General features: G+C 36.9%; 1 protein-coding gene across 3 annotated transcripts in view; it reads left to right on the plus strand.

Moving 5' to 3' along the window:
• The window catches only part of Iqcm (IQ motif containing M), a 535,822-nt gene that overhangs the window by 431,276 nt on the left and 90,164 nt on the right, over positions 1–14,382 (plus strand). For all 3 annotated transcript variants that reach the window (XM_030243772.1, NM_001164235.1, NM_027944.1), the window contains one exon: positions 8,535–8,696. In XM_030243772.1, the coding sequence (XP_030099632.1) occupies positions 8,535–8,696 (162 nt within the window). The remainder of the gene's footprint in view (positions 1–8,534; positions 8,697–14,382) is intronic.

The raw sequence follows: 14,382 nt of genomic DNA on the forward strand, positions 1-14,382 counted from the left end.
TTGCAGTATACACACTGGTCCTTTTCAAGGGGCTTTGTGTTTCTCTTTGGTTGCAGTCTCTCTTCTCTGCTTTCCCTAATTACTGTAGCTTAGACTCTGTAGAGTCCTTCCCTGTTTCTTTTCTTTCTTTCTCTTTCTCTGCTCCTTCTCCTCTGTCTCCCTGTCATGGTTGACTTTCTCAGCAACTTGTACTAAATCCCTCAACGACTTATCCTGTCGTCCCTCTAACCTCTGAAACTTTTTCCTGATATCTCTCCTAGCCTGGTCTATAAAAGCCATTGTCACAGTACTTTTATGCTCTTTGCTGCTGAAATCATAGAATGTATATTGGCAGAGTGCCTCCATGATCCACTCTAGAAAGGCTGTGGGTGGCTCATCTGGTCTCAGCTTAACCTCATGTACCTTGGTCAAATTTGTGGGTCCTCATGTGGCCCCCTTGAGACCTGGCAGTGGAGTCTGGTGGTGGATCTTAGGTGCTCTTTACCTTTTGCCATATTAAAGTCCCAGTCTGGTCTAAAGAAAGCCTGCTGTCCACAACAGTCTGGTCAATCGATGGTGCACTTGTGTCTGAGGGAGTATTCTTTCTGGCTTCCTGCATTATAGATAAAACAGTCTCAAAGTGATTAGCCTGCCCCTTGGAAAAAAGGGGTTGAGGGTTGGACCTTCCAGTTATACAAGTTGGCCAAAGAGAAGGGCCAATATAGCATAGCCTGATTGCCCTTTTTTAGAGGGCATGTTCCCTTCGTGGGAGAGTCACCGTGGTATCAGGGGACGTGGTTTTCAGGTCTTCTCCTGCTCTTCCCTCCAGTAAAGGGGGCTGCAATGGCTCAGGTCTCACATGGGCTGAGGATCCGAGAACTAGTACTGGCGCTGGTGGGGCCATGGGGGCAAGGTTATGGAGATTTGGAGGTGGAGGGTCTTGGAGTAACAGGTCTGCTGTTGAAGACTCTTGGAGGATCAAAAGTTTCTCAGGTCCTGATCTCTTGTCCCATGCTTCCTTCTTCCTGGTGACCAGAACCTGTAAAGTGGGTCTTGGGAAAGCAAGGCTGTTCATCTATGAGGATGGAGGAGGGTCCTCCACTAGAATCTTCTAGGTAACTATATAGGGCCCTTAGTCTGGTTGCCCAAAGCCTCCTGGCCTAAAGACTCTCTCCTCTACTGCTTTGATCACCTGTAATTTGAAGGTTCCTATGAGTGGGTAATGTGGAGATGCAGACAGTAACTAACTTGTCTTTCAGTCTATCCAGTGTCCATAAAAATGTCAAAGTCCCTGTGGTCTTAGGAATGTGATTAGCCCCTTCCTTCCAGAGAAGAGGGTGCCTATGTTCTTTATGACCTTTCACTTCCAGGAGGGGAGGGGTCCAGTGGAATTTTCTAAAGTTCCTGAACTGACCTCTCCATGCTCACAGTAAAAGATGAAACAACATTCTAAATCTTGTGGTGCACATTGATGACCCAATACTATGGAGATGGAGACAATTAGATCTCTGGGGCCTCTGGGCACTGGACTACTTAATGAGCTTCAGATCAGTAAGAGTCATTGTCACACAAAGCAGGTTGACAACTCTCAATGAACAACTCCTAAGATTAACTTCTAGCCTGTATATACACACACACACACACACACACACACACACACACACACACACACTCACTTGCTCATTCCCATGCATACTTTTATACACACAAATACACATACAAGAAGCCAAAAATAATTATAAAAATATACAGTGACATTTACATGCTAACTCAGTTTTCATTATTATTGGAAAAACAAGAAATCTATGAATGTGTACATTTAGTACTTAACAGAAAGATACGATACTATAAATGTTACATAATTTAATCCAGTATTTTTAGGATGATAAAGTCATCACTTGGGGATAAACTGTTTAATTTTAAAGACTATTTGAGTTAACGTTTAGTCAGGAGACAAAAATTACCCAGGAATTTGATTAACCATAGAGTAGGTATCATCTAGTAGGGACTAATAACTCTGAAGAGTTGAATAGAACAGATACAACGAGAGAGACAGGATGCCAAGCAAGGAACAAAGCATAGAGAACATTTCTCACCCTAAATGGACATGTCCTTAGAGATCATTGAGCTCCAGCTCAGGGAGTGGTGGACACTCCTGAGGTGCCATGCCTGTGGATCTCATGGGAAGCCACTTCTAGAACAGCCTGTCTGCAGGGCTATATCACAGTGTGAATCCTCAGGTCATGGGGTGTTAGAGGAGAAAACTAAGGAAACTGTCCTGCTTGTCTGATGTCTTTGTACTCAGGCACCTGTTGAGAGACATTTCAGAACCAGAGCTCTGCGTTCCTTAGATTCCTCCATTGACCTCTGATGTAAATGCTAAAATTCATGCCCTGTGAAGGCTGTACATAGCCTTGCAATGAAGGCTGTCCATAGAGCTCTGAGGTGGTAGACTGACACCTCGCTCTCTGCCTAGCAACAAATCTGTATTCTTAATTATGTGGAACTACCGTGGGTTTATTTGCCTCCCCCAAAGAAATTTTTAATAAAAAAGAAAAATAAGAGGAAAGGAAAGAATCAAGTGTAAGAAGGCATTCCATGAAGCTTTCCTTCAATATTTTTTATTTAATAACTACTTAATGTTTTGCCAGAATAAATATTCACTATCTTCAACATTAAAAAAAAATCTAATTATATCATTTCCCCCTCCTCTTTCCTAACGCTCCTATGTCTGATTTATCCTGCCCCATCTTCAAAGCCTCCTCTTCTTTAACCATTGTTACATATATGTATGAGTGAATCAACACATCAATACAACTTGTTGCCTACCTGATTATGATTCTGGGGCTTGTTAGCATTTATTCTATGCTCTGCCCAATAGTTACCTGGCAATAGCCAGGTAGGCTTGACTTGCTATTAAAGGGGTTGTTTGGCCCCTCCTTGCTCTCTTATTCTCTCTCTGTCCCTTTTTTTCTCTTTGACTCTGTTCTTTTCCTGAGGGCTTGGGATGCCTCAGCATGGGCCAATTGAGGCACCCCGTCCCACCTCATCATAATGCTCTCTACAAAGCATACCCTGACTCCATTTTATAAAACACAACAGGGTTGACCATCCATTATTGTATATAACTATTCAGGGGGCTCATCACCCCCACACTGCCAAACACTGATTATATTTCAATGACCTATAGCTCTTCATCAATTAGTAGAGACTTGTGAAACTTTTCCTTTCTATATTGGGATATCAACTGCTACAGGACTTATTCTGGTCTCCTTCAGAGAGCCAACCTGATAAAATTTTATGGGTGCACCTGGATAGGAAGAAGGCACAATCTCATAGCATACTTTCTGCTCCTTTGGTTCTTGGAGTCTTTCTGCCTTCTTATTCCCTGAGCCTTGGGTATATGAGTTGTGTTGTAGATTTATCTATCAGGGCCAGGCACTTCATAGTCCCTTGTCATCAACTTTTTCATTAACTGGAGCTTTCTGTGATAATCACCTGTGCAAAAGGAAGCTTCTTTGATGAGGGACTTTTTTTCTATTAGATATTTTCTTTATTTACATTTCAAATGCTATCCCCAAAGGCCCCTATACCCTGCCACCTACCCAGCTCCCCAACCCACTCACTTGTGCTTCCTGGCCCTGGCATTCCCCTGTACTGGGGCATATGATCTTAGCAAGACCAAGGGCCTCTCCTCCCACTGATGGCTGACTAGACCATTCTCTGCTACATATGCACCTAGAGACACAGTTCTGGGGGGCAATATTTAGTTCATATTGTTGATCCTCCTATAGGGATTCAGACCCCTTTATCTCCTTGGGAACTTTATCTAGATCTTTCATTAGGGGCACTGTGTTCCATCCAATAGATGACTGTGAGCATCCACTAGGCAGGCACTAGCATAGACTCACAAGAAATAGCTATACCAGGGTCCTGTCAGCAAAATTTTGCTGGCATATTCAATAGTGTCTGGCTTTGGTGGTTGTATATGGGATGGATCCCGAGGTGGGGCAGACTCTGGATGGTTCTTTCTTCTGTCTCTCTGTAACTCCTTCCATTGATATTTTGTTCCCATTATAAGATGGAATGAAGCATCCTCACTATGGTCTTCCTTCTTCTTGAGTTTCATGTGTTTTGCAAATTGTATATTGGGTAGTCTAAATTTCTGGACTAATATCTGCTTATCAGTGAGTGCATATCATGTATGTTCTTTTGTGATTGGAATACCTCACTCAGGATGATATCCTCCAGATCCATCCATTTGCCTACGAATTTCATAAATTCATTGTTGTTAATAGCCGAGTAGTACTCCATTGTGCAAATATACCACATTTTCTGTATCCATTCCTCTGTTGAGAGGCATCTGGGTTCTTTCCAGCTTCTGTCTATTATAAATAAGGCTGCTATGAACATAATGGAGCATGTGTCCTTATTACAAGTTGGAACATCTTCTGGGTATATGCCCAGGAGAGGTATTGCTGGATCTTCCAGTAGTACTATGTCCAGTTTTCTGAGGAACCGCCAGACTGATTTCCAGAGTGGTTGTAGCAGCTTGCAATTCCACCAAAAATGGAGGCGTGTTCCTCTTTCTCCACATCCTTGCCAGCATCTGCTGTCACCTGAATTTTTGATCTTAGCCATTCTGACTGGTGTGAGGTGGAATCTCAGGGTTGTTTTGACTTGCATTTCCCTGATGATTAAGGATGTTAAACATTTTTTTCAGGTGCTTCTCAGTCATTTGGTATTCCTCAGTTGAGAATTCTTTGTTTAACTCTGTACCCCATATTTTAGTAGAGTTATTTGATTTTCTGGAGTCTATCTTCTTGAGTTCTTTATATATTTTGGATATTAGTCCCCTACCTGATTTAGGATTGGCAAAGATCCTTTTCCAATCTTTTGGTGGCCTTTTTGTTTTATTGTCTTTTGCCTTACAGAAGCTTGGCAATTTTATGAGGTCCCATTTGTCAATCCTCGATCTTACAGCACAAGCCATTGCTGTTCTGTTCAGGAATTTTTCCCCTGTGCCAATATCTTCGAGGCTTTTCCCCACTTTCTCCTCTATAAGTTTCAGTGTCTCTGGTTTTATGTGGAGTTCCTTGATACACTTAGACTTGACTTTAGGACAAGGAGATAACAATGGGTAAATTCGCATTCTTCTACATGATAACCACCAGTTGTACCAGCATCATTTGTTGAAAATGCTGTCTTATTTTCACTGGATGGTTTTAGCTCCCTTGTCAAAGATCAAGTGACCATATGTGTGTGGGTTCATTTCTGGGTCTTCAATTCAATTCCATTGATCTACCTGTCTGTCATTGTACCAGTACCATGAAGTTTTTATTACAATTGCTCTGTAGTACAGCTTGAGGTCAGGCATGGTGATTTCACCAGAGGTTCTTCTATTGTTGAGAATAGTTTTTGCTATCCTAGGTTTTTTGTTACTCCAGATGAAGTTTCAAATTGCCCTTTCAAACTCAGTGAAGAATTGTTGGAATTTTGATGGGGATTGCATTGAATCTGTAGATTGCTTTCGGCAGGATAGTCATTTTGCCTATATTAATCCTGTCAATCCATGAGCTTGGGAGATCTTTCCAACTCCTGAGATCTTCTTTGAATTCTTTCATCAGAGACTTGAAGTTCTTCTCATACAGATCTTTCACTTCCTTAGCAGAGTCACACCAAGGTATTTTATAGTATTTGTGACTATTGAGAAGGGTGTTGTTTCCCTAATTTCTTCCTCATCTTGTTTATCCACTGTGTAAAGAAAGGCCACTGATTTGTTTGAGTTAATTTTATATTCAGCCACTTTACTGAAGCTGTTTATCAGGTTTAGGAGTTCCCTGGTGGAATTTTTAGGGTCACTTATATATACTATCATATCATCTGCAAATAGTGATATTTTGACTTCATCCTTTCCAATTTGTATCCCTTTGATCTCCTTTTGTTGTCTAAATGTTCTGGCTAGGACTTCAAGTACTATGTTGAATAGGTATGGAGAGAGTGGGCAGCCTTGTTTTGTCCCTGATTTTAGTGGGATTGCTCCAAGTTTCTCTCCGTTTATTTTGATGTTGGTTACTGGTTTGCTGTATATTGCTTTTAATATATTTAAGAATGGCCCTTGAATTCCTGGTCTTTCCAAGACTTTTATCATGAATGGGTGTTGGATTTTGTCAAATGCTTTCTAAGCATCTAATGAGATGATCCTGTGGTTTTTGTCTTGGAGTTTGTTTATATAGTGGATTGCATAGATGGATTTCCGTATATTAAACCATCCCTGCATTCCTGGGATGAAGCCTACTTGATCATGATGGATGATCATTTTGATGTGCTCTTGGATTCTGTTAGTGAGAATTTTGTTGAGTATTTTTTTCCCCTGCTTTGGGACCGGCCTCTCTGCTCACAGACACAGCTTATCCTGTTTTTTTGTTTGTTTGTTTGTTTTTTTGTGGGTTTTTGATTTTTTTTTTTGTTTGTTTGTTTGTTTTCTGTTCCTGTAACAACAGAAATGGTTTCTTCTACTTTTCTTTTTTTTCCCAAATTTTTATTAGATATTTTCTTCATTTACATTTCAAATGCTATCCTGAAAGTCCCCTATACCCTCCCCCCGCCCTGTTCCCCTACCCACCTACTACTACTTCTTGGTCCTGGCCTTTTGCATTGATATTCATAAGGGAAACTGGTCTGAAGTTCTCTTTCTTTGTTGGGTCTTTATGTGGTTTAGGTATCAGAGTAATTGTGGCTTCATAGAATGAATTGGTTAGAGTACCATCTGTGTCTATTTTGTGGAATAATTTGAGGAGAATTGGAATTAGGTTTTCTTTGAAGGTCCGATAGAATTCTGCACTAAACCCATCTGGTCCTGGGCTTTTTTTGGTTGAGAGACTATTAATGACTGCTTCTATTTCTTTAGGGGATATAGGACTGTTTGTGTCATTAATCTGATCCGATTTAACTTTGGTGCGTGTTATCTATCTAGAAATTTGGCCATTTCATCCAGGTTTTCCAGTTTTGTTGAGTATAGACTTTTGTAGTATGATCTGATGATGTTTTGAATGTCCTCGTGTTGTGTTGTTATGTCTCCCTTTCCATTTCTGATTTTGTTAATTAGGATACTGTCCCTGTGTGATGAACCTTTAGGGACATCTGATGACTCTTGTAGTTCATAAGCATCAGATATGAGTAGAACTACCGATTCTTCCCCTAACAGCTTAAAGGACATCTTTTGGTATTATGAAAGTTAGTTCTTGGGGAAAAAACTTCAAGGTCAGCCATAACTCAAACTCTCTGAATTCTATATCCAAACTGCATGGTGTCTTTAGTAACAGGAACTTCCATTCAAGTTCTGAGAGGCAACTGATTGTAATATCAAGTAGACAATATTGTTTGCAGAGTTTCTTGGAGTTCTCTGACCAACAGCTTGGTGTGTGGTTTTTTTAGCCTGGTACTGGGATTTTTTTTTTTTTTTTTTTTACATAATCTATGGCTTTTGGAGGCAAGTATTTTTAGCCCAGGTACTGTAATTTCATTTTTAGCTATATATACACTCATATTCTTATACATATTACATGCCATTTTTAGAAAAATATAAAATAAAGATTTCCTATTTTTTCAATCATCTTTTTAAAATGTCCCTTCTTCCTCCCTTTCGTCTTTTATATTATCCTTCATCACCCTTCCCAAATTAAAGCTCTATTCTGTTTTAGTTTCTTAGAAATCATTGAGTTTTAGAACTCTGACTTATTAACCAAAACCTGAAATTACAAATGGGAAGAAAAACCCAAGGCCATAAATAGAGACTGTGCAATGCACATAATTTTTTGATTTTCATTTCTTGATGTACTTCTGAATGCATGTTAACTTGACAAGGGCTCCTTTGCCATACATATGATATTTAGATGTGCACACATTCAGTAATTTCTGAGAGCTTGTTTCTTCATGTGTATGGAAATAGGACCTCCGGTAGAGATGAGCTATAAAAATCTTATGTGACACTACCTTAAAGATCTTTGAGACAATTCTTTGTCTACTTCAAGTGTTTGAAGGAAAAGAATCTTGGCATATATATATATACACACACACATGTATACATATATGTATATATATATAATCTGTTTTTTTTTTCTGTTAAAAGGTTAGGCTAGGGATGCTAATTCTTTCTTTCTTACCAGTTTTTAAAACTTTATATTGATTCAATGTTTTACCAGAATAATCTGATTTTACTGCATAATGGCAATTAAAATCTTCATTTATGTTATAGAATGTATAGTATAATACTGTATATTGTGTATTTTAATTTTTGTGTAACTTTGACAATCACTGCTCTAATATGATAGGATCTGAGCACAATATTGGCAAATCTCTGTAAATTTTTGTCAGGACTATATGAGGAATATGATTTTTGTTAAAGTAATTCAGATGCAGGTCAATCCATGTTTTGATTATAATGCTCAACACTAAAATTGTTAAGTAGTTTTTAGTTTTTATCTTTCACAATAAATATATGACATATGAAATGTATAAAAATTTAAAAAAGCAATATTCTTTCTCTCTTACAGATGGTCAAGGAAGATATTCTGAAGTAATCAAAAAGTCCAATGCTATTGAACTATTATTTACACTCTACCCTCCTCAAGGTGCCAGAGTGAACATTAGCACAAGACTAAAGTCCACATGGCTGAGACCCTTGGTGGATGGGGAAGAAGGCTATAAGTACTTAGGTAAGACACTTGCTTTATTTCTGATGAAAAGGAAGAAATGCTATCTCCTCCTTTATTGCTCTTACCACCACCTAGATGATGGAGGGTTACACATGCACACTGTGCCACATCTTTTTTAGTTCCTAGGCTTTGTGTCTACATAGGGTTGTTTTGTGCTTTTGTGCTCTCACTAGTGTTGTAGAATCCCACTGTGCTAAACTGTCTCTGGATGGTGAACATTTTAGCTGTTTTGACTTTGGATGAATCATATAAATCCTCTGTATACATCCACATAGAGTGCTATGCATAGACATAGACATACGTTTCTCTTGGTCATAGAGTTCCAGTGAGGATCTTGCCATTGCATGTATCCTACCAGTAGAGATGAAAATTACTGTTTTCCATGGCTATTTTACCAATTACTGTGATCAGTGTTTCTATGTTTAACAAGTCCAACAAACATTTATTTACTAGTATCCCTTTATACTTCTAATTCTCATTTTCAAAGTAACTCATCATATTTGGAGTCTTTTTCATTTGCAATTTTAATTTTTCTGTGGTGATGTCTGTTACAGTATCCTGGCCATTTTTGCATTGTTTGGAATATTGTCAAGCTGTAAGCTCTGTAGATATTTTTGGACAAAAGCCTGCATTGTGTACATGTTTAAATTCATGTTTCATCTCTTAAATAGTATCGTTTGAAAATATTTTATTTGGACCATTGCATTTCTTTATGACTTATGCTTTTTCTGTCATTTTTAGGAAATACTGTCTGGACTTATGGTTATAAAGGTGTTCTTTATAAAAATTTCAGCTTAAGGGTTTATATATTAGTATATGTTAGTTTTGATTAAATTTTTCTATGTAGCTCAAACTGTAAATTAAACTTTTAAATTACATTTTATCTCTAAATTTTCTAACAATATTTACTGAAAAAATGTTTTGTGAATTAACTTTGTATTTTGGTCCAAGACAAATAAATAAAGTATATAGCTGGCAAACATGAATGAAATATATTTGGAACCACTAGTTACAAGGATTCAACATTAGAACTGTAGTGAACCAATACTACTTATCTATTGGGAAGGAAAAAAAAAAACCTTTGATATTAAACCTACCAGAGTGATGTGTGGCAAAGCTATGGAATATATACTTTTGGTGAAAATTCAAGAGCGTTTAATTACCTTGGAAATATTTTCAAACTTTACTGTAATGTTATTACCTATGTTCAGCCACTAGATTCAGGCAGCTTCTCTAGGTGATTGCTGAAGATAAAGGAAATAAATTTTTGCATGTACCTTAAAAATAAAGTGAAATTAATCAGTAGTTTCTTTGTGTTTAGATATTATAATTACTTCATTTTACCTTCCTTTTCCTCTCTTCAAACCCTCCTATGTATCCCCCTTTATCTCTTTCAAATTAATGCTTTTTTCTTTAATTGTTTTTATATAGATATGTGAAGTAAGTTAATATAAAACCTTCTATGTATGTATGTATATACCAGCATCATTCATAATTTATAAAATCTGGAAACAACATAAATGGACTTTAATTGGTGAATGGACAAACAGCATTGCATGTGGTATATAATGATACTCAGAAATAATTAGGAATAAACTGTTGCATGTGGAGGGCTCTCCAAAACATCCTGATAAACAAGGAAGCCAGACACAGGGGCAAGGTGTTGTATGGCGCCATTGAAGTGACAGTTTGGAAAAGGAGAAACAATGCAACAAAAAGCACGGCTGTGACTTGTGGAGCTGAATATTTGTGACTGAATTCAAGTGAGAAGAAGCTGCACAAGAGGCTTCTCAGAGTCATGGGCCAGTTCAGCATTTTGATCAGAGTATTTGTTAAGCATGTGTATAGGAGTCATACAACTACAAGTGAGTCAAATTCCAAAATATTATTCACTAAACCTAGAAAATTGTGCTATAGACATATATAGCATATAGAAAAAATAGATTCTATAGAAAGGTTTTTTAATATCCCACAGTTCTGTTAAAGGCATATTTCAGTTCTTGGTCATTAGGGACTTTTACAGCAGTCTGAAATGGGGTAATTAATTCCCAGTCTTAAATCGTTAATAGTAGAAGTTAGAATCCCAAGTGTTAGCAGGGATTGCAATCACTTGAAATCCAAAATTCTCCTCAGGCAGAATGGAATTACAAAACAGAGTTCACAAAAAACTTGCCACTCTCTAAAAATGTTAACCCCACACTGCCCTCTTCAGCAAAAATAGACACTGCTATTTACCTAACAGAAGAGACTCAAATGACCAACTACAGGTAGATAGAAGAAATGTGTTGTGATATATAGATGTAGAATATTTAAATATATAAAAGAAAACAAAACCCTTAACTCTAGTGTAATACATGACAATATAGATAAATGACATAAGCAATTATTGGTTAATGTCTACACCTCAGTAAAATTATAAAAGAAAATATGAAGATATATTTAAAGAATGAAAATATTAATCTTTTATTTTGGAAATATATTTAAGAGATGTCTATCCTTGCAAGTGTTAAAGCTTGCATATTAAATGTTGTATACTAAGTTAAGTGTGGGTCTGACTGTTGTGGCTCAGTAGCAGACTACTCTCTCTCTCTCTCTCTCTCTCTCTCTCTCTCTCTCTCTCTCTCTCTCTTCTTCATTCTGCTGAGTGAAAAAGCCAGATAAAGGTGACTAGATATTGCATCAATGTGGTGGTACTAAATTTGAATTAGGGGATAAAGGAGACTTAGACTTGTTCGTCTTTTTTTTTTAAATTGGATATTTTCTTTATTTACATTTCAAATGTTTTCCCCTTTCCAGGTCTCCCCATCATACACCCCCCAATCCATCTCCCCTCCTTCTGCCTCTATGGGGCATTCTCCCACTCACCAACAAGAGAAATGAAGCATTTCCATTAAAAGATAACAGTTTATTTCAGAAATTCTTCCTGAATCTGAGTAGCTCCTTAACTATAAATACTTGAGCAGAGATAGAATTGGGAATTTATGTTGTGGTCCCATATTAGTGGTCTACATTGTGAGCTCTCGTGTTTATTGATTTCACTCTGTAGGTTCACAGATGTGCCATTACCAGGACCAAGGAACAGTTAACATAGGTCTGAGAGCTGTCTAAAAGCCTTGGGTCGCTAACAGATTAGTCAGGCCTATTCCTTCCCTGAAGAGTTCCCTTTCCATCTGTATTTTTAACACCAAATTTCATAACTTAAAAGTGGTTAAATACAACGACTGCTGAATATATTTGCCATAATTATAATTTGCTTAATTTGCACAAATAATTTCTTCTAATGGTAATTTTATAATCTTAGACTATGTAGAAAAGAATCTTCAATTTTTAAAGGGTATATATCTTACTAAACATATTTAGAAGCACTGTTTGGGGAGGCTAGTTTTTTAAATATCTGGTTATTTTTCCTTATAAGCCATCTGTTCTTCAGCTACCTGACCCTCTGGCTAAGTTCATGCTCACATTTGCTCCATCTCCTGCTCTCTCACACCCACCCACACAGGCAGGCAAAACTTCTTGTCCTAAATTATGTTTGTTGTGTGTGTCTTTGGTTAGCTTTTATATGGAAGGTATAGATTATATTAGACTATGTTAGCCTATAATTCATAAAGTTTTAATGGAAGTAGCCTTAAAGTATCTCAAAGCAATGACCATTAAAATGAAATCACATTACCTTATGATTATAAAGTTTTTTTCTAATTAGTTCAGACCATAGAAAATGAACATAAATCTTAAGGAGTACTTCTTGCAAATTTGTCATTTACAATATTTCACATAATGAATTCTACATAACGTTATACCATACAGGCTATTTAAATTATATGATCAGCAACAAAATCTTATTTCTTGACCTAATCACTCTTTTGTGACCAATTTTAAAAGTATGTATTAGGGACAAGTGAGGGGCAGGAAGGGGCAATGGACTATGGATATGGATCAAAATGCATTGCATACATGTACAAAGTTCTCTAAGAAATAACAAAATAGTACCCCAAACAAAATTTACAAAGTATCTTTGTATAGTATTCACCTTGTTTCAGTGACTTTAGTTAAATTTTGATATTTATTAAACAGAAAGGAATTTATCCCATTTTTAAAGATAGTCATTCCTTGACAGTCAAGTTTGGTATTTGGTGATCTTTTCTCAGAGCTCTCATTTAACTCCATAAGTACCCAAACTTTCTTTTTCTTATACTTTCTATTGAAGTCATGACTTTTTAAGTATTCATAAAGTCGAGCTTTGCATAGGCCATTAAGACTCTTGTAAAATATGCTATTTCAAATAACCTCAGAAACCCCACTGCCAGTCCTAATGTGTTTTGGGTTTTCTCTCAAGTGTTTTTCATATTTTCTCATGTCTTACATGTTTAGAATAAGAATCTAAACATTGACATCTAAGATGTCTTACACTGAGTTTAGAATAAGATGATTATTAATGGAGTCCTGATTTATTTTAAAGTAATTTTAGGTTCTACTAGTTTCCTTTATAATTTTGGACCATGCAGATGATTCTAAATGCACATCTCAATACTTAACTTGGATTTCTATCCTTGATTTTATAATTTTGTAAAATTTCTATGTGACAATATAATTTCTATGCATTTTATTTTATCTTTTAATTTTGATATCCTGACCTGTCCTGGTTTTAGATAGTCTCTCAAAATATATACATGTATTACTCTTGTTAAAACTAAGATGAGTTTTAATAACATTCTTTGAAGTGATCTAAAAAATTATTATTAAATTTTAAAATATTGATCTTAAAGGACAAATATGTATAAAATAAGCTGTTTATTTCTGTTTAAGTATAAAAAATTGCCTATTAAAGTTTAGAAACAAGCCGGGCGTGGTGGTACATGCTTTTAATCCCAGCACTTGGGAGGCAGAGGCAGGCAGATTTCTGAGTTCGAGGCCAGCCTGGTCTACAGAGTGAGTTCCAGGACAACCAGGGCTACACAGAGAAACCTGGTCTTGAAAAAAAATAGAAACATTTAAATATATGGTTTGTTGAATGTCATGCTGAGCCTATATAATGTCTACCTGATTGGAGGTGAATAATATAGTTATTGTAAAATATATTTTAGACTAAGTTGGACTTAAAATATTGTTTGTGTATCCACCATCTTATCTTCTTTATGGAGCATATGCTTCCCACAGGCTTCTCTGCCTTGTGTTTAGCTTTCTGACTTACTATGTTAATAGTAAGGTGGGTGTGGCTACCTTTTCCCCTTAAGTACAGTTGCTGATGAGGAAAGTGTGTGTTTGCACTCAGCTGTGCACTTGGTGTCTTCCCAGACAGCCCAGCCTTGAGCATGGTGGAAGCAAACTCCGCTGCCCCCCGGCTAACATGTCCAAATGTGCTCAAGTTTTAAAAAATTCTTTAGAGTAATTAATTCTTTTCCTCACTTAGTGAAATGTATTCTGTGCGAGATAAATATATTCTCTCCCCCACTTTTTTTTAACCTTGGGCGTTAGTGATAAAGTCAGAGGTTATCTCCTACCCTCATCAAATCAAACTAAACAGGTGGTATTACACAAAGAAGAAGCCCAGGCTTTATCAGGTTTATATGCAAAGGAGGTATGAGCCACAGCGGACTGACTTGCCTTTCACTACTGAACCGTTCAACTTTTAAAATGGAAATTGAAGGATGTCTTATTGCAAATTCTCTATCCTTAATAACTATGA

The sequence above is a fragment of the Mus musculus genome, chromosome 8 (assembly GCF_000001635.26).
Source record: "Mus musculus strain C57BL/6J chromosome 8, GRCm38.p6 C57BL/6J".
NCBI classification, from domain to species: domain Eukaryota; kingdom Metazoa; phylum Chordata; class Mammalia; order Rodentia; family Muridae; genus Mus; species Mus musculus.